Source organism: Talpa occidentalis, unplaced genomic scaffold (genome assembly GCF_014898055.3).
Source record: "Talpa occidentalis isolate TD23 unplaced genomic scaffold, MPIMG_talOcc4v2.1 talOcc4.15, whole genome shotgun sequence".
NCBI classification, from domain to species: domain Eukaryota; kingdom Metazoa; phylum Chordata; class Mammalia; order Eulipotyphla; family Talpidae; genus Talpa; species Talpa occidentalis.
This window is the reverse complement of record NW_023601543.1, coordinates 29869400-29890020: the sequence shown is the minus strand read 5'-3', so window position 1 is coordinate 29890020 and position 20621 is coordinate 29869400. Positions and strand designations below refer to the sequence as shown.

Sequence of the window (20621 nt, the reverse complement as noted above, 5' to 3'; positions counted from 1 at the left end):
CATAGCAGGAATCTAGAAAACTTAAATAAGGGACCAGGAAAATGAATAACTATAAGAAAGTGAAAATCAAAATCAACAAAAAAACTATGAACCAGAGACACTTTTTGGGGGGTGAGGTTCGGGAGGGGAGGGATTGGGGTCAGAATGGGGGGGCTGCAATTGTATGGGGAATATAAAAATTAAAAAAAAAAAAAGAAGAAAAGGAATATGGGCACCCTAACAGAAGCTCGCTGCATTGTGAGGGAAATGGATTCACGCGTGGACTTCTTCTGCATCAGGCTGGAGGAAGGCCTTGCTGTAATTGTAATAAAATCATCAACTCCGTCACTGCACTTTATCAGAATGACATTCCTTATACTAACAATAGACAGACTATAACAAAAGATTACATTCATGTTATCAGAGTCACTAAAAGAGAGGAAAAAAGAGGGTGGAAATAAAAAGTACTTGAGGTAGTAGTGGCTGGAAAATCCTCAAAAGATATGAATACACAGATGCAAGAAGCTGAGTAAATCCCAAACAGTATTAATGTAAAGGAATTAGCACCAACACACACCACAGCCAAACTTCTGAAAAATAAAGACAAAGAAAAATAGCCTAAAAGTATTGGGAGGAAAATAAACCCTTACATAGGGAGGAAAACAAATTGAATGACAATGAAATTTTTCATCTGGAGTCATAGAGGTCAGTGACACATCTTTCATGTGTCAAAAGAAAGAACTGTCAACCAGAATCTTGTTCCTAGTAAAAATATCCTTTAGGAATGAAGAAGAAATCAAAACATTCTCAGGTGAAGGAACTAAAGGAATATGTCACTAGCATATCTGACCTAAAAGAATGATTAACTAAAGTTCTTTAAACAGAAAGAAAAACAAAGAAATAAACCTTGGCTCATCAAAAAGGAAGAAGGAACACAGCAAAAATATAGAACCTACCTATTGTGGACAAATCCTGGAAACTGACCCACTGGTGGCAGAACCCAGCAATCCCAGGAGGGGTCCTGGAAGCAACCCTCACCATAGTAGCCCCCAGCAGACCTCATTGAACCCCAAGACAAGGGAGCAGGCCCTACACAGTAGGGCCCCATAGGCCACAGCTAGCCCTTGGGGATGGTCCTGGAAGCAATATAGTCCCAGAGAGAAGATAGAAGGAACCAAGAACCAATCTTCATGAATCAATAGGAACTTTCTCTCCCCGCCAATAAATTCTGCTTTCAACTGTGAAAAATAAATAAATAAATAAATAAATAAATAAATTAAAAGATCTTAGTTAACCATTTTTTATCCCAAACCCCCAGTTAACCAGAGATCACCATTCTCTCACAATTCTAGTTCAGATTTTATTATAAATTGCTTTGGGGTCTTGTAACTGGGACATTATCATTGCTTTGAGTTGCCATAGGATTCTCCTTTCCTGCAATTTAGGGTCCCACAGTCACTGAATGGCATAGCTTAGGAGCTTTGCTGTCTATTCTTATTTTACAGGATGAGGAAGAAGATCTCAGGACTGAACTCAACCTTTTGAAGAAATACTCTTTCCACAAAAACATCGTGTCCTTCTATGGTGCATTTTTCAAGATGAGCCCCCCTGGCCAGAGACACCAACTTTGGGTATGTATTCAGTTGCTTTTTTCTTACTCCATAGGCTATGTCCTGAGGATGCATACTTTCATAAGTTTAGATGTCACTTTTCTACACCTACAGGAAAACTTAAGCACTCACCTCCTCAAAGTAGTATGACAAAATGTGCTCTGAATTCTGGCGATGGGACTGATAAAATATGAAAAAAAATAAGGACCTGGCAAGGGGCTGGGTATTGGGATCGGGGAATACTCGAAGGAAGGCTGGAAATTTCTTTTCAAATATAGTTTTGCTGCTAATTTAAGCTTTATGTAATTGCTACCTTTGCTGGTAAATTTGAGGTACAGCTAAGGATACTGTTTGATGGATTTGCAAATAATGACTAGATAAGTATCCATTTAACTAGTATTTGACATGAGCTTATGAGTGTATTTTATGTACTTGCTAAGTGCAGAGGGTCCTCAAATAACGGGGTTTCATTCAACATCATTTTGTTTTAACTTTAATGACAAAAAAATCCTGGCCAGTGTTAATGAATAGATATCAGTGACCTGCTTTCCTAATGTCATTACGATTAAAGTCACATTTCTAAGAACCTATCAATGATGTTATTGAGGATTTCTTGTATATTCACATATATTTAAATATACCCCCTGGAAACTCTTTTCTGAGTCATTAACTTATCCTTTTCTAAATCTTCATGTCTCTAAGTATCACTAATTCCAGATGCAAATTCAGAGGCTAACTGAAATCCAGCCTGCAGCTACAAGAATTGTTTCTGCCTTGTGCTATAGGCAAAACAAACAACAAACAAAAAATGACACACACACACAAGAAAATGAGCTTTGGTCAAGGATGTCCTTATTGAAAAGGGAATATTTAGAATATAAGCCGAGGTCAGTGTATACTTACTAGGTTTCCATTTCTAGTCCAAGTCAAGACTACTTTTTTTTTTTTTCCATCAAAATAATGACTGAGACTTTACAGGATCTTCAAATGTGAAGAAAAATTCTGTTACATTTTACATTACAGACTTCAGGAAGCAGAACAGAGAACATTATAGAAGGTTTTCAATAGGGAATGAATTGATTCTGTGGTTCTCAGACTTTAGCAGGCATCAGAATCTTCTGGAGAGCCTGATAAAACAAATTGTTGGGCACCACCCACAAAGATACTGAATTCTGCTGGTCTTGGTGTGGACCAACGAATTTGACATTTTAATAAGTTTACAGATGATGTTGATGCTGATGTGGTTACTATAATTTGAAAACCACCAAATTTAGAGTTTTTCAAGTTAATCTGATATTCTCTCAACTCTACTTATAAGAGAATTAGTTGAGACTTATTATATACAGGAGCACAACTTTAATGGCAACTGGTAATTTTTTGTGTACACTATCTTTTTTATTATTACTGAGCTAACATTGGTTTACAGCATTGTATACAACTCAGTGGAATAGGTTCACATCTCCTCAGATGTATATCACCCAACACCAGAGCACCCATAGCCCTTTACCATAGACCACTGTGTCCCTCCTGACTTGACCCCACTGTCCCCCTGCCTCTCTAGTAACCTCAATTCTGCAGTCAAGTTTTGGGGGCTTGTTTTTATTTAGTTTTGTCATTTCCTTTGCTTGGTTTCTTTATATTCCACATATGAGTGAAATCATCTGGTATTTGCCTTTCTCCCTCTTGCTTATTTCACTTAACATAATTTCCTCCAGTTCTATCCATGTTGTCACAGTAGCAAGAGTTCATCTTTATAGCTGGATAGTATTCCGTCATGTATATGTACCACATTTTCTTAATCTTCTCATCTGTCTTTGGGCATTTAGGTTGTTTCCATATATGTTGAATGACTAAATGAATGACTAAATGAATTAATAATATAATCACATATATGATATATATTTACTTACAAGTTTTTCTTCCTTCAATTCTCTTTACTGTATATATCACATATATTATTAATACTGCTTTATCATTCAACATATACTCATTTGAAAGTATTTGCCAGGCTTTCTGCTGATGCTGGAGATATGGTCGTACGCTGAATATTTTCCTGGCTTATTGGAACTTATATTCTATTTGCAAAGACCTATATCAATCAAATAATCACAAAAATGAAAATATAACCAATCAGAAGGGAACTAACATGCTTCTGTGTGTCAAAAAGCAAAGGAACCGAAATCTAGTAGGGCAGTGAGAAAGTCTTCCTTGAGAAAATGAAACTTGAAGTGAAATCTGAAAGGATCTGTGCTTCATGCAAAAATCATTTCTGGAGATAAGAGTTTTTTCGTGGAACAATTCACACTTTCTTACCCATGTAAATCAAAACAAATAGAAAGTAAGGAAATGACTAAATGGTTACCATTGATAAAGCATATGTGCTAGGCACTGTGCTTACAAAGCTGGGAAAATGACTAAGAATGCCTTACATTCTTTCATAGTACAGTTCTTCTGACTCAGGTAATAGCACAATTTTTCAGTGTGCCTCTCACTAAATAGCTTTAACTTAGGTTTGTCATGGTTCAAAATGAGTCCCTGTTCTTCCATTAGCACAGTGTACATGTTGTGCCCATTCAATATAGTCAACATGAAAATAAATGTTTTGTGGTTTATTTGAATTAGTGGTGTTGTTAGGCTGTTCTTTTCTTTTTTGTGAGAGTGTATTCAAGTGAAAGACATGCAAGAATATCAGTTGTGAATAAATACACATTAAGAGAGTAATTTTATTAAAAGAAAACAATCTTAGTATTCCAAAAGGAAATAAGGTAGGCATTTTGAATATTCATGATTTGGGGTTTATTCTTTTGCTTCCTCTTTTCTATGGTAATAATTAACTGGCCTACAGTTTAAAAAGACATGTTTAGTTCTATTGATAAAGCAACATTGACATGTGCACTAGTGCATGAACCTGTGCTTAAAAGTCTGCTAGGTTGATTAAAATAAGTATATTTTTCTTCACATTGGTCAACCGCTAGTTAAACTAGTATATGGAATGAAATTTACTATTTGGGAAATTTATCTGATTCTTTGGTGGCAGAAATAAATTTTCTGAGATGTTGACTTTATTAATAATATAAAATTTGTATGAGACACTGTCATTATTTCCTCTAAAGCAGAATTTCCATTGTGTTGTAGTCAAATCATTTGGAGAAAAATATACTCTATAGGAATGCAGTCAACATTTCCCCCCTTGGAGTTATAATTTGCCCATGTCTTCGGGAGAAATGTTCTAGAAATTGAAAATAAAAACAATAAAAATTCTAGTTATAATACTGAAGTACAGATTCCTTTGAAATCTTCTGTATCCTCCCTCTCTACCTGCAGTCAAGCTGTTCCTTCATCTGTCCTTTCTATTCTACTCCAGGTATCACTCAGTTGTCCCCAGCAAAAGCTTCTTTCTAAGAGCATTCTACTTGCAATGAACTGAATGTTCTATCCTTCAAGCCTTAGCTCAAATCCCAACTCCTGGTTAAATATCCCTGGCATGGTAACTGTCTTCCCTCCTTCCATAGACCTTTGGATTTCTTCCAACTTTTTTTGATTCCACTAACCTTTGGAGTCTTCCACCAGACAATTGAGCTTGTCTTTGCAGTGTCTTAATCTCTAAACATTACATATAAATGCAAGCCAGATGGACTAAAACTCTCCAGATATTTTCATAGAATTACTTTCTAATTGTTGATATTTTGCTGACTTTCCTGCAGATGGTGATGGAGTTATGTGCAGCAGGCTCAGTCACTGATGTGGTGAGAATGACCAGGAATCAGAGTTTAAAAGAAGACTGGATTGCTTACATTTGCCGAGAAATCCTTCAGGTGAAATTTCATATTGTCCTTCTTCCCTGACCTTGAAGATCCTGGAAGTTATATATAAAATGTACCTTCTTTATATCTGCTCACATATGGTGGTTTAAAAATTCTAAATATAGGGCCTCCTTGGTAGCGCAAGGGATTAAGACACAAGCTATGAAGCTGTCCATAGCCTCTGTAGCACGTGTTCTATCCCCGGCGGGTTAGGGAGCAACCCACATGGCACAGCAGACCTCTCCTGACTCGCCCGCTGCTCCCCTCAGCAGTGTACTTCGGTCAATCTGCCTGTTCTGTTCCCCACTCTGTCTCTGGTGAATCCTCTCACCCTCCGCATCTCTGGCCTGTACCCCAGCTCTTGTATGCATAAATAAATAAATCTTTAAAAAAAGAATTCTAAATATAACCTCTGATCAGGATGCCAAAAAGACCAAAAGGCAGAGAAAGCAGATTTTTCAGGTGATGTCCTTAAACTAAGTTAGACCTCAAGATGGATAACCAGGTCCTTACAAATCATGGCCATTCATGGCTCTGTCAGTGTCAGACTGTTGTGTTCAATAGACCATGGAAATGAGTGCTTGGAGCACTTTTTATGTTATTATGATTTTCAGATAGGTTTTTTTAAGAAGCATAGCACTGTCATTAGTGATTAAGATGAAGGTGAGGCACGATATGTCAGTATTTTACAGGACAGACTCAAACCATGTGTATCCATTTTGTACACATATCCTTTATTGAATAATGCCCACTTCAAAACTTTCCTTATTTTGAACACCAAATTAAATGAGAGATTCAATCTTCTTGATCTACCAAACTCAAACTTTTCTTTGTGGTTTAACTGTTAATGGTCACCCAAAAAGGATTTTTTAAAAAGATTTATTTTATGCATACAAGAACTGGGGTACAGGCCAGAGGTGCGGGGGTGAGAGGATTCACCAGGGACAGAGTGGGGAACTGAACAGGCAGATTGACTGAAGTACACTGCTAAGGGGAGCAGTGGGCGAGTCAGGAGAGGTCTGCTGCGCTATGTGGATCACCTCCCTGGCTGGGGATCGAACTCATGCTGCAGTGGCTGTGGACAGCTTCATCGTGCTGAGTCTTAACCCCTTGTGTTACCAGGGAGGCCCCCCAAAAAAGATTATTAATAGAACTGAGCAGCACCACCAATAACAACATTAGAACATCCTTCCTCTCACCTTGTTGACTTCACTTGTGGTAATAGTGTGAAGAGCACAAACTCTGGGCTGAGTTAAATTCTTGTCCATCATGTATTAGCTAAGTTTCTTTGAGTCAGCTGTTTTATTTCTCTAAATCTTACTTTCCTCATATGTAATATTGTCACCTTCCTCCACGGATTGCTATGAGGATTTAATAATTTATTCCATGTAAGCACTTAGCATAGTACTTGGCAAAGACTAGGGACTCAATAAATATTAACTGTTTTTACTGTTACTTCTATTATTTTCCAGTCAGTATCTGGAGCAATCTCATTGAAGCCAGGTCACGGGTTAGTCAGGTCACCAGTTAGTTTTAGTGGTGAATGGGCTGGAGCCAGCATGGTAAGCCAATACAAATTGCAAATGCTTTAAAATGAATTTCCATGTTTCATCAAATTCTCAGCCTACAAGGTTGACTAGAAAATATTTTGGACTAAACAAGTGGTTGGATGATGAATAGAGCAAAACAATGTCTGAACTATGATATTTAAGATGTCTAAGTTTTTACTCTTATGGTTTGTTGAAATTATAGAGGCAAGAAAGAAAGGTAAATGGCCCAATGTATACAAACATTTCTTTTTGGTGTTCTTTTTCTTTCATGGGTGTCCTGATTTATTTTCCTTTCCTTATAGCCAAAAGTAGTATTTCTGGGAACTGGTTGTAGTGATTCCAGCCTAAAGAAAGAATTTTGTCTGAAAAAATCAAATCTGGGCCATTTTTCTTACCAAAAGACTTTCCAAAAACACTAAGAACAGTACCAGAAGAGAGAAAAATAAATACTAATGTGAATATTTTTAATATAAATGTGTGTATGTATGCAGGGCTTAGCTCATCTTCATGCTCACCGTGTAATTCACCGGGACATCAAAGGTCAGAATGTGCTACTGACTCATAATGCTGAAGTAAAACTAGGTAAGTTTATTTTTGCAATACTTTAATTGAGACCCAGTGTACCTTAATGGAGAAAAATCCTTTATGATAACTGTATTTTCTGTCACATCACTTTTGAGGCTATGTCTTCATACTGCAGAGCCAGTCAAAGTTTGAAAATTTATTTGGAAAGAAAGGTAAGGCAGGTGAAAGATACACCTAACTGCTTCTCTGAAATCATGCAGATAGAAACAACTTTTAAATTATATGGAGAAGTTTATGTTTGGGTCATTCCTCATTTCAACAATTGAATTGAGTATTGACCATGTACAAGTTTCTGTGCCTTGCACGGGGATTTAAAAACGGCAGTTCTTCCACACCACAGAACCACATTCTCCAAGGATATCAAAGAACTTTTAAATGACATAAGTACAGGTTGCTTCTTTGGAATTTTTCCTCAAATATTTAAAGAACGGGTGTCAATTAAAAATGATGTGCCAGCAATATCCAAGTCAAATTCAGAATTAGAAATCTAAAGACCATAAAGTCTCTGACTTTCTACTCCAGAATTCAGAATGACATACTTTATTTGAAAATAACCACATACATTATTTGACAGGCACACAGGGAACAATATATTGCATCCTTTAATGTTTAAAGTAAATACTGTTGGTTGGATTTAAATAGTGCCATATAAATAATGTCAGTACTAGGTAACAGCAGATAACCCCATTGATATAGAACACAAATCATTGCTTCTGTATCCTGTATTATTTTTAAAATTATATCAATTCTTGCCTATCATATCTCTAGCATGACCTTAAGATAGTTTCCATTTTCCTGCTAAAAGAAAATATACCAGAGTAGAGACTTTGTTCATTCATTGAGAATTCTTCATGAAGTTAGGGAAAAGTAATTTCAAGAAAATGTATTACATATTGTGTCTAAAAATTACAAACCTAGAAACATAATTTTAGCACACTGTTAAAATATATTGGGAGCATGGAGCTCTCTGAGTCAAACGTGCAAGATAGATAATCTGCTGCAAGCTGCACTCTGTTCACATGTGGCAGCTCTGCCATATATTTGAGTCAGATTGGCCCAGCCTACCATTTGCAGTGCAGCAGAGAAATTGCTAAGTAAGTGAAAAGCCACTGAAAAATCTGCCTCAAAGTCCATACATTAAAATTCATATATATATATATATTACTCTAAAAGAGAGACATTGTAACACTTGATTAGCATTTAATCAGACTTATTTTTAAACGTAATTTCATCTTAGATTTCTCATATTACAACCTACTTTTAGCAATGTATTATAAGGAAGTTGGAGAAGGCAAGCCCAATGATAGCCAAAGGATGGTAGAAAACAAAAAGATTGGAAAATCATTGTGTTTCAATTAAAATTCATCAATAGTCCTGATATTCTGGTCCCTAGATCAGTAAAGAGGAAATGTTAAATTATGCCGCTCATCTCTTTTTTTAATTTTGACTTTTCTTTTCCACCTTTTCTTCCATTCACCACTCTTTTTTCTCAGCTTTCTTCTTTCATTTTCTCCCCTGATTGTCTTATGGCCTTTATGGGTATTTCTTGGCCCCTGAGTTGGCTGTCAGGGATACTGAGAATAATAGTCTGATTTAACCTATCTAGTCTCAAAAAAAAAATGCCCAGTTAATTTAATTGTCTAACACCAAATAATGATTTTGTGGACTTGATATTATGGACATTATTTTTTGTTCTTCTTAGATCCTTCCTTAAAGACTGTCTTCAACTTTCAACTTTTTTCTTGTTCTTTTATTCTTCTAAATTCTTTAAACTACGCTTCAGTTAATGTTGTTCTCCATCCTCTAGATTCCTGGAAACCATTCTAAATTAGAAAATCAACTTCATTTTTCATCCCTGTCTTATTTTTTCTGGACTAAATATTCCCAGTCTACTTTGGCCTTTTTTTTTCTGTCTGTTTCTGAGGATACCATACTAAATATTTTCATATAATATATTCCATAGATGAATAAAAGACTGAACTTTCATAGTTTAAGCTAAGATTTGGATACCACAGCAAATGTTTACATCTGATTCAGAAGATCTATACAACTTAAAACTAAATTCTAGTGGAAAAGTCATTTTTATCAGTGTGATAGGACTTTCTAATGTCATGAGTGAGTCTCCTAATGTTTTAGAATTCTTAGATGTTGCTAGTCTTACTTTGGCTTGGTGGCAGGTCCAAACACTACATATGTTATCACTTCAGAGGTGGAATTTTATTTTTAATATTCATGGTAAACATTCAGCCAAACCTACTGCAGATTTATAATAGTACTGCTGAGTCTATTTCCAACATAAATAGCGGCAAAAGCCTACTTCCCAGTATTTCTGGAGTAAACTTCATGGTAAAGTTTGCTGGGCTGGAATGAAAATCTGTTATCCATTGTGGCTTTTGTATTGGCTCTCCAAGTTAAAGCAATGACTTATTGAGCTTTTTGTTACTGATTAATTACTTTGACATATACTGAATTTTGCAGTGGATTTTGGAGTGAGTGCCCAGGTGAGCAGAACTAATGGGAGGAGAAATAGCTTCATTGGAACACCATACTGGATGGCTCCTGAGGTGATTGACTGTGACGAGGACCCGAGACGCTCCTATGATTACAGAGTAAGTGTGAGGAGTCAGACAGTGGGAATCAAAATTTGCAAGGAACTTTTGGCTAATGTTTATTTTTTAATGATAGAATAAAAGATTGAGGCAGGCAGTTTACCCCCTTCACATTAAACTGTAATAGGTAGGAAATACTGTTACTGTATGTGATTTGATCATATGCATAAAATATTTTCTTAGAATGTATACAAAGTAGACCATTGGGAGTTATCCATATATGAGGAAAAATGTCCAGTTTATACTGTTTGCATCTTCATGGTAAAAATATTATATTATGTGGCTTTATATGGAAATTTAACTTCCAGCGAAAGAGGGCTCTGTAAACTTAAAAATGAATAAATGTAAAGCCAATTATTAACTTCCACAGTAACTTAGCTCCAAAAAAGAAAAAAAATAATTTGATTATGCAGGGTAATGGAGAAAATCCTTGGCATAGTTCACCTCCAAACCACAAAACATCAGTGGAATAGACAAATTAAGTAACAATTCATGCTATTTATTAAAATTTCCACTGAAGCTGCAGTTTGAACAATATACATCTATGTACACATTTCAAAAAGCTGATGTGGAAAGAAAACTCTCCATTTGCTATAGACTGGAAAAACCACATTCACTCTCCACATCATAAGTCATCCAAACAATTCATTGTGGTTTCAGTATGTGGAACCTAGGACTCGATAGTTGAAGTTGATTAATTTAAGCTTCATCTCTTTTTGCTTTCCCTTAAATGCCCTTTGCTTGATCTGCAACCAGATCTATTGAGAGCCTATTACAGTCCAGTGCTATAAGAAGCTGTGGAGATTATGGAAGCAGAATGTTCTTTAAGGGGCTTGCTGTAAAAATAAAGCTTGGTAGCTGCAGAGTTTGTGCCGTCTTCCAACTACCCATATAAAATAATTAATTTTTATTTTTTAGCCCCATGTAATTTAAAGAAGTTTAAACTTACACTATCACATCCACCCTTTGAAGCCAAGAGATCTATAAACTGGGGGTACTAAGAATTCAGTTAACTGCTTTAGGAATCAAACAGCCAGCCATTATACTAGTAGTCATGAGTGTTCTAAAAAACAAATAGTGGTAAAGATAATCTTATAGAGCCTCCTAAATTATAATTTCTTAGGAATTATAATACTTCTATCCTCAATTTACTATATTCTAAGAATTGCTGAAAGTGCTTTATTAATGTTATTTAATTTAATACACATACCAATCCTTTGAAGCAGAGGCATTATTGTCTCCATCTTTCACAGAGTAAAATTGACATACAGAAATATCAATTATTTACCCAGGATCACATAGCTGGTAGGTCCATGGCCTAGGACTTCTTTACAGCAGATTCATCTCGGTATTTCATTAAACTGAGCCCCACCTTATATCAGCCTATTGTGTAGTATAGTATTGGCTGGTCTGAAGCTCAAATAATGTCATCCTATAATGTCAATCTATAAATAAGTTTCACTATAGAAAATCCATAAAATACTTCTGACAGTGATACCCCCCATCAGCCAAAGATTGATTTGAGACTTTAGATATTATCAGTTTCCCATTTTTAAGTGTTATTGTTTGTCATCTTTTCCTTTGCAGAGTGACGTATGGTCTGTGGGAATCACTGCTATTGAAATGGCTGAAGGGGCTCCTCGTAAGTAAAAATGTTTGATAATTATTATAGGTTAGGGAGACACGCTGTACAAATCTGTGTCTCCAGAATATGAGATTGCCACTTGTACTAGTCACCTTATATAAGTGCCACAATGTGTGCCAAATTATAAGTGATGGCCTTTTCAGTGATTACCAAATGCCTTAGTCAGAATGGCCAGATATGGACATAAAAAGAGCTTTGCTTGTCTCTCTTATGGTATCTTATTTTAGGCTGATTGAGTGCTGTTTCAATGATATCAGTAGCATTTCTGATAGTCCTGACCAACCAGAATCCAAAGGCGTTCCAGTGCACATGCAGTGGCAGAATATTTAGGTTGCAGAACATTCACAATCACACACTGGTACTACTTCAGACTGTGACAGTTTAGAAAATCCTCCAGTGGTTCATTAAAATTGAGCCAATCCTCAACAATTTGGGGAAGGAAACTTTTTTAGATTTTGGAATCAGTTCAGCTCCCCTTCAGTGCCTTCTAGGTTGCTTTCAGTTACCCCAGTGCCCTTAATCACTCAGAAGGCTCCATTTCCTCTTGTTTTCCCCTCTTCCACATTATTTAAATGACTTGTCAGCATCCTGTTCTCTCAGGACACTGCTTTCTGGTAGGAAAGTAAAAATGGAATGTGAACTTAGATATAAACGATTGCAAGCCACCTCATGTATGACCCCATAAGCATAGCACATTTGCTGTCCTTGGTAATAAATCCAAAGGTATACGTGGTAAACACATTGGATGAGAAGTGAAATAAAAGCCTGGAGTATGCGTGGGGGTAGGGAGGCAGAATTGCTTGGCTCCCCCTTCTCCAGGCAGATCCTGTAGGTTCCCATGGCTCCACAACTTCCCTGTGCACGATGTCCACCCACCAAGCTTTATATGCTCGGATTATCATAGCAATATGTTTCAAGGCCGATGGGAATAATTTTGAACAGGAGAAATAGTAGTCACATAATTGTTAAGAATTCCTGGTGTCCATTGGAATATCACAGTAGGGGGCAGGGGGTTGGTGCTGGGATTAAAGCTGGGACAGATGGGGAGATCAGGTTGCTACTGCCTCCGTGCTAGTGCCCAATAAATTACGAAGTATGTTGGGTGAGTAAAAAATAAATGATGGAAAAATATATGTGGCATATATAAAATTGAAATGACGCTGAGGAGATGCATTACTATTGTTCATCATCTCTTGTTATAAATTCTTTGGGAACCTGAGATTATATTAGATTGCTGCTAACTGATGCTGCTCCTTCTTTCTCTCCTCTTGAAATACACAATATGGTATTTCAGCTTAGTATCAATGCATATTTTTCATGAGGATACATGACTGCATCAAGCAGTATATATTTTTTCTGTTGTTTCTGAGTATTCTTCACCATGCTTCAAAGAACTAGCTTTCTATATTTTGCAGATTTGTACTTCTTAGTTATCTTTTTTTGTTTCACTTTTGGATTCTCAAATATTAAGTCTTGGAAGAAAAAGGGGGCAATGAGCTAAATCACAGAGTGGGTGCAGAGAAAGTGTGTGCACAGAGTACACAAATGGCAAGCTTCACACAAGGAAGGGGGGGATTCTTAACTTACAAGGAGAGGAAATACTACTAGCATGACTGGACAAGTACTGAAATGTTGCACATTTGGTCAGGAGCAACTTGAAATAGCCATCCTGCTAAAACATTTCTCTTTCACCAACCTCCTTTATTACTTGGAATATTATTTTGGATTGAGATTATTGCCTCTATTTAACTGCAGAAGTCCTCCAGTTTATAATTATATTCACAGAAGAGATGGCCTTCCAAAATGACAGCTATCTGATCATTGCCTCTGAGATCCAGATAATAAAATTATTTCCTTTCATTGGTGAATTTCTCCCAGAGAAGTAAAGAGAGGAAACGTCACTTCTCAATGAAAGAGTGCTTATAGGGGCTCTCAGAGGAGAGAAGATCTGGGCCATGGCACATAGGACCTTTTTAGGTTCTGTCTAATGGGTAGGATTCAACTTACTGTGGAGACTTTAAAGCAAAGCTATACTATTACTAGTAACTACTCAAACATCAAAATATCATAGACTGATTAATATTGAATAAATGCAGTTCTTACTTTCTCTACTGTATATAGAAAAATGAGTCTTTGCTTGATGAGAAGCAGGATAGAGATGACGATTTAATTTGACTCTCTTTCCTTGTCCAGAATCTACACCAGCCAAGTTACTTTAATGTGATCCATATCTTTCCCTATTTTGTCATTCTCCTTGGTATTGTAAAGATTATTTTTAATATTGTCAGCCATGCTTGTTTATAGTCTTTGTAGTAGTATCTCTCCATTCTTCACACTTCAAATCAATCATTACCTGAGTAATTCAAATTTTCTTCTGTCCCATCAGGAGACCCATTCTTTCAACATTCAAAAGATTCCTTGAGATCTCAACATATATTAGAAATAAACCACATTATATAAACTAAAGGAAATTGCCCCCAATTTAATGTTTCCAACCTATCAAGAGTGATAACCATAAATAAGGTTTACTATTTCAAAGAAATGCATCTCTAATGGTAAAATGTTAGGTAGTGTTAGGAGATCTGAGGTGAAGGGGGCATTTACTGGCCTTCCTATAATTGAACCATATACAGAACCTTCACTGTTGCTGTTTGACAAAGCTCTTGTACCCAACCTGTGCTCACTACTTTGTGAACTTCTCTTTTACTCTATTTCCTAATATTTTTTCCCTTTGGAAATATAACAATTTTTTCTTTATTATTTTTTCTGTAACTTTGTTTTACTAAAGTAACTTTAGTTTACAACACTGTATATGATTTTATTCCACTGTATGGGAATAAGGTTCACAATTCTTCAAATATGTTAAGACATCACACCACCACCAAAGCACCCATAATCCTCCACCATAGACCATTGGGCCCCTGCCTGCTATGATCCTTATCCTCCACCCTCCCTCCCTAGCAGTGTCAACTCTACAGTCATATTTCCAGGATTTGTTTTGTTTTGGTTTTGTCTGTTCCTTTGTTTTGTTTCTTTATATTCCACATATGAGTGAAATCATATGAGTGGACATAGAAGATTTGGTACATATACACAAGGGAATACTACTCACCTATAAACAAAAATAAACTCTTGCCATTTGTGATAACATGGATAGAACTGGAGGGGATTATGCTAAGTGAAATAAGTCAGAAGGAAAAAGGCAAATACTTCTTAACTCTTAATCCCACATAACATTGTTAGCTGACTGACTGATGCTCAGATGTTAATAAATGACAACTGGTTAATATTTAAAAACTTACAAGTAGTGTTTAAAGAGCATAACCTCATGACTGATTGGACATGGTAAAGTAATGAAGAGTCAAATACACTCCTGATCTTTTGAGCTTGGGGCTAATTTTGCCCTCACTTATAAACCTGCACCTTCTATTAATTGATGCTTAAGTAATTGAAATAAAAGTTTGACCTTTAAACAATTGCTTTTATGTAGCTCTAGGTAAAATCTCTGTGGGAATTTTTTTCTACTACTATGACACACCAGTTTAACATTAGAGTTTTCTGGGATGGATATTGGGTGACAAAGGATGACTCTAAAAAAGCCATTAATATTATACATCTTCACGTGAATGTAGTGTTAGATGAAATTTACACTATGGCTCTCTTGTGGGGATTTTTGCATTGCCAGTTTGTTTTAATAAAAACACAAGAGAAAATAAGTGAAGTGAGACACATATATAAATACTTAAAGAAAAGCCTAGAATTCCCAAGCCAATGATGTAATGAATTTATGCAGCACATCTTGGAATAGACTTTTCTCTGTATGGCTGTGTGTTTAAAAAAGAGAGTAAAAGTCCAGTAGTTTGGCACAGATTTGAAGTGCCAGATAGTTAATATCTTTATTATAATATCAATAATTAGTATTTATTTATTGCTTGATCTGTGTCAGACACTTTTACAGGTAAATTGCCATTTAATCCTCATAGCATTTCTTGAAAGAAATTGTTGTTATAGTTCATTTTTTTTTCAGATGAAGAAACTGAGGCACAGAAAGGTTAAATAATTTGTCCATGGTCATAAAAGCAGAGCTAGGAATTGAACCCAGGTGATCTTATTCTAGAGGGTGTGTGCTTCACAGTTTATGTACACTGTATTTACCTCTTTCCTCAGCTTCCAAAACAGAGTCTTCTCAACTTTTGAGGCTACTGATATATTATATATTATTGTGCTTTATTTATTATTGTGCTTGGGAACTATTGTGCTTTATATATTATTGTGCTTGGGGACTAATCTGGTTGACTTTTTCAGCCTATAATTATAGATTCCAGTTTTACAATTCCAGATATCTACAATACAAAACATAGAATAGTGTATGTTTTCATTTTTTATTTACTTCTCTAGATATAAATCATCACACTGATTTGTGTGACAGAGAATCCCTTTTGTAATGAAGAGTGTGCTCTGCAGTTCTTATTGTTAATTTTAAACTTTTCTATTTCCCTTTACAGCCCTGTGTAATCTTCAGCCCTTGGAAGCCCTCTTCGTTATTCTGAGGGAATCTGCTCCCAAAGTCAAATCCAGTGGATGGTAAAGATGAATGTCTTAATCAACTAAACACATTAACTTGACTTTTTTTTATGTAATGGAGAAGTTTTAATTCAGTTGGTTTGCCCTGTTTCAACATCCTGTTGAACAATATTTCCTCAAAACCAGAACCTTAATGGGGGGATGTAGGAAGGTGGTACCAGTTCTAAATAACCAGTTTTCACTAAGAGCTAGCTAGCCAACTAGAAATAAATAATACCCTCCATAGCATATTGTGATGGCACTACTGACCTGTCATTAAAGACATATTGTTTCTCCAGTAATGTGGGTCAGTGGAACTGTTTATAACCTTTCTCACTATGCCCTAGATAGACAGTGATTGTGATATACAGCCCAGTTATCTGCCCCATCCAAAGACATTGAGCAGAGAACTTGTTTTCCCAGGGTGTTACAGGCTAACTAGAGGACCTTTCTCACTAAACCTTAATGGTCTAGTATTTGCATCTCTTGTTTATTCTTAGTATTTAATGCTTGCTCTGGTTTGATTGCTGACATTCTCCCTTGTGATTTTATTTAACTCTTTCTACAAATTCAGGGTTTCTGTTAGTTAGTCCTGGTGCTATGAATGCCTTTTTGGATCATTACATCTATGCCTCTATAGCTAAAGGTGCAGAGAGTCTAATGAAACATTCATACTTCAAAGTGTAAATACTGTGAGCTGACTGATCTGTCTTATGGTCTACATGTAGCACATGGCACTTAATTGCCATTCTACCACTTGACTTTTCACTATGTGCATTTTACTGAACTCACTGAAATTTCTCCTGTTATTTGGGTGGAAAATGCCTTTGATCTGACCTCTTCTTAGGATTGAATGGCATTGTTGTATAATGTATATTGTCAAGCTGCAGGATATTTAGCATCTGAAAGGACAATTATAGCTAGAAGTAACTCGAAAAATATGATCTTGCTTAGGTGGAGGGAGGAAGACGATATGGCAGGCCTGATTATGCGCTCTTATCTCTTTGATTCATTTCTTTTAGGTCCCGCAAGTTCCACAATTTCATGGAAAAGTGCATGATAAAGAATTTCCTATTTCGTCCTACTTCTGCAAACATGCTTCGTCACCCATTTGTTCAGAATATAAAAAATGAAGGACATGTTGTTGAGTCATTAAAGAAGCATCTTATTGGCATTATTAAAAAGAGACAGAAAAAAGGTAGAATCTGAACTTTTCATTTTTCTAGAATTACTATTTAGATAAGAGCAGGTTTTTTTTTCTTCAAGAAAAATAATATTTGCTTAAAATTAAATGTAAAGTAGAAATTCTAAGGCTTTCAATATTGTTTTTCCAATGTGCCTTGTACATTTAATTCATTCTCTCCCCTGCAAGTGTGTGTGTGTGTGTGTATACTTATATATGAACTGTGTGTGAGTGTGTGTGTGTATATATATATACTTATACATACACATATATTTATACATCTATACATACACATATGATTATAAATTGTTGCCAGTTATACCTGAAAACTGTTCATATTTACAAAAACATTGAAAGCCACAGGAAGAATTTTGTGATGTGCTAATTTGAAGAAAACTCCTAAATTAAAGAAATAAAATAAATAAGAAGATAACAAACTCTGTATCTTTTTTTTTTTTATTTTTTTTTTATAGAGGCATGTTTTATTTATTTATTTGTTTGTTTGTTCGTTTGTTTCGTTTATACATGCACTGGGTACAGTCAGAAGCACAGGAGGGTGAGAGAATTCACTAGAGCCAGAGCGGGGAGCAGAGCAGGCAGAAGGACAGAAGTACACTGCTGAGGGGAGCAGCGGGCGGCAGGAGAGGTCTGCGCGCCATGTGGGACCCTCCTCTGGTGGCCGGGGAGCAGCCGGGGATCGAACCGGCGCCACAGAGGCTGCGGGCAGCTTCGCAACCCAGCGCTCAACCGTTGCGCCACCGGGGAGGCCCAACAAACTCTGTATCTTAATGTGACTTTTTGTTCATATTTTCAATTATCCCAGTTAGGCTCCTTATTGGTGGTTAATTTGGAAGTAAGGTCTGTGCACCATACTTAATTTTTTTTATCTCCAACTATATGATGTAATTAAAGAACTAATTTATACAAATAAAGTTTCTGTCAACTAATGCCAAAAATAGGACAATGGATTTTCACCAAATCAGTGAAAACTACTTAGGAAGTTCTAATTTTATAGGTTGTGTTGCATATTCCACATTTGGTTTGTGGCACTACAGGCAGTGTTGACAGTGGTGATGGGGGAACCTAGAAAATACAGCAGGCCTTCCTCAGATTAGCGATAGGATTGATTGCAGTGGGTCTTCTTTGTTCTGCGTAAACTGCATGTGTCCTCTTTTGGAGTGAGAAGCAGAAGAAATTTAATTTACTTAACCATTTTGGAACCTTGTCGGACCAACTTCGCAGAGATCAGCCAATCTCAAAAGGATGCAGGGAGACCCACATTTACTTGAACATTTACTAATTTCCAGAGTTGTAATATTTTTTGAAGGCTACCCGCAGTAAAAGTTACATGTATATGGAGAGTGTATGGAAGATGTAAACGTAGTTGCCCTAATTACTTTAATATAGGAAATTCCAAAGAAAACTCTTGTTTATAAGTTTCTATATTTAAGTAGTAATGGCATAGCTGACAGAAAAGAAGTCAAACATTTTCAATGTGTTAAGTGTAAAACTCAGAATTAAGATTTTTACCTTTTCATTGAAAGGAACAAAGATGCTGATACTCATTGTCAAAAATCTTCCTTGAGGGCCTCCCCTGTGGGACAGCGGTTTAGCGCTGGGTTGCAAAGCTGCCCACAGCATCCGCAGCGCTGGTTCAATCCCCGGCTGCTCCCCAGCCACCGGAGGAGGGTCCCACATGGCGCACAGACCTCTCCTGCCACCCGCTGCTCCCTCCCCTCAGCAGTGTACTTCAGTCTGCCTGCTCTGCTCCCTGCTCTGGCTCTGTTCAATTCTCTCACCCTCCTGCGCTTCTGACTGTACCCAGTGCTTGTATAAATAAATAAAAATAAATCTAAAAAAACAAACAAAATAAAAAAAAAAACAGTAAAAAAAAAAAATCTTCCTTGAAAAGACCAAAGATAGGTGTGTGCACAAGCCATTAAGTCCTTAGTCTAGAGCACACCTGGGCCTCCCTGATGGCACAAGGGTTAAAGTCTCAGCGCTATCAAGCTATTGCCAGCCACTGCAGCACGAGTTTGATCCCTGGCCAGGGAGCTACCCACGTGGCACAGCAGACCTCTCCTGTCTCGCCTCTTGCTCCCCTCAGCAGTCTATTTCAGGAGATCCACCTGTTCTGCTCCCCACTCTGTCTCTGGTGATTCCTCTCACCGCACCCCCCCCCCGCACCTCTCACCTACACCCCAGTTCTTCTACACAAAAATAAATAAATCCTTTAAAAAAAAAAAAAAAAACTAGAGAACACTTCTTAGCCATGCTCTCCATGACTCACTAACTCTAAACTATCTAGAGTTTATCTTCTCCCTTTCTTCCTTTGCCTTACTCAAATATTTTTCTTTAGAATTGTAGCAATTAGATCAATGGATTTTCTTTCCTATTCAGAGAAATTAGTCTGCATAGAATATCTGCACTCTGCTACAAAAGTGGGCCCAGGAACTAGGATATTGTCTGGATCACCAACCAGTTGTGATGTGAAGATGTACCTTCCAGATTTACTCAACATCCTGAACATTAAGCATGCAAATTGACTAAGGCAGATTACATTAGTCTCTGCTGATTATTTTGCATTATCTTTTCTCTTTCCCAAAAAGGAATACCTCTGGTCTTTGAAAGAGAAGAAGCTATTAAGGAACAGTACACCACCAGGAGATTCAGGTGTGTTAGACAAAATTGCATATCTAATTTGATGTTAGCAATTCATGCAGGGCAGTTGATGCCATACTGTTATATTTAACTTAGAAAAACTTAATTCTTTTTTTTTTAATTTTATTTTTATATTCCCCATACAATTACAACCCCCTTATTTTGACTCCAATCCCTCCTTTCCCCGCCCCCCACTCCCCATAGAGTGTCTCTGGTTCATAGTTGTTTGTTGATTTTGATACTTTCTTTCTTAGAGTTATTCTTTTTCCTGGTCCCTTATTTAAGTTTTCTAGATTCCTGCTATGAGTGAGACCATCCAGTATTTTTCTTTTTCTTTCTGGCTTATTTCGCTGAACATGATCCCTTCCAGCTCCATCCATGTTGCTGCAAATTGCTGTGTTTATCTTTTTTGAATGCTGAGTAATATTCCATG

At 36.6% G+C, this 20621-nt stretch overlaps 1 protein-coding gene across 3 annotated transcripts in view; it reads left to right on the top strand.

The window, feature by feature from the left end:
- The window catches only part of NRK (Nik related kinase), a 140123-nt gene that overhangs the window by 76204 nt on the left and 43298 nt on the right, over positions 1-20621 (top strand). For all 3 annotated transcript variants that reach the window (XM_037512148.2, XM_054695625.1, XM_054695624.1), the window contains exons 5-12: positions 1485-1610; positions 5294-5404; positions 7434-7524; positions 10006-10136; positions 11724-11778; positions 16287-16365; positions 17367-17542; positions 20137-20200. In XM_037512148.2, coding sequence (XP_037368045.1) covers positions 1485-1610; positions 5294-5404; positions 7434-7524; positions 10006-10136; positions 11724-11778; positions 16287-16365; positions 17367-17542; positions 20137-20200 — 833 coding nt within the window. The remainder of the gene's footprint in view (positions 1-1484; positions 1611-5293; positions 5405-7433; positions 7525-10005; positions 10137-11723; positions 11779-16286; positions 16366-17366; positions 17543-20136; positions 20201-20621) is intronic.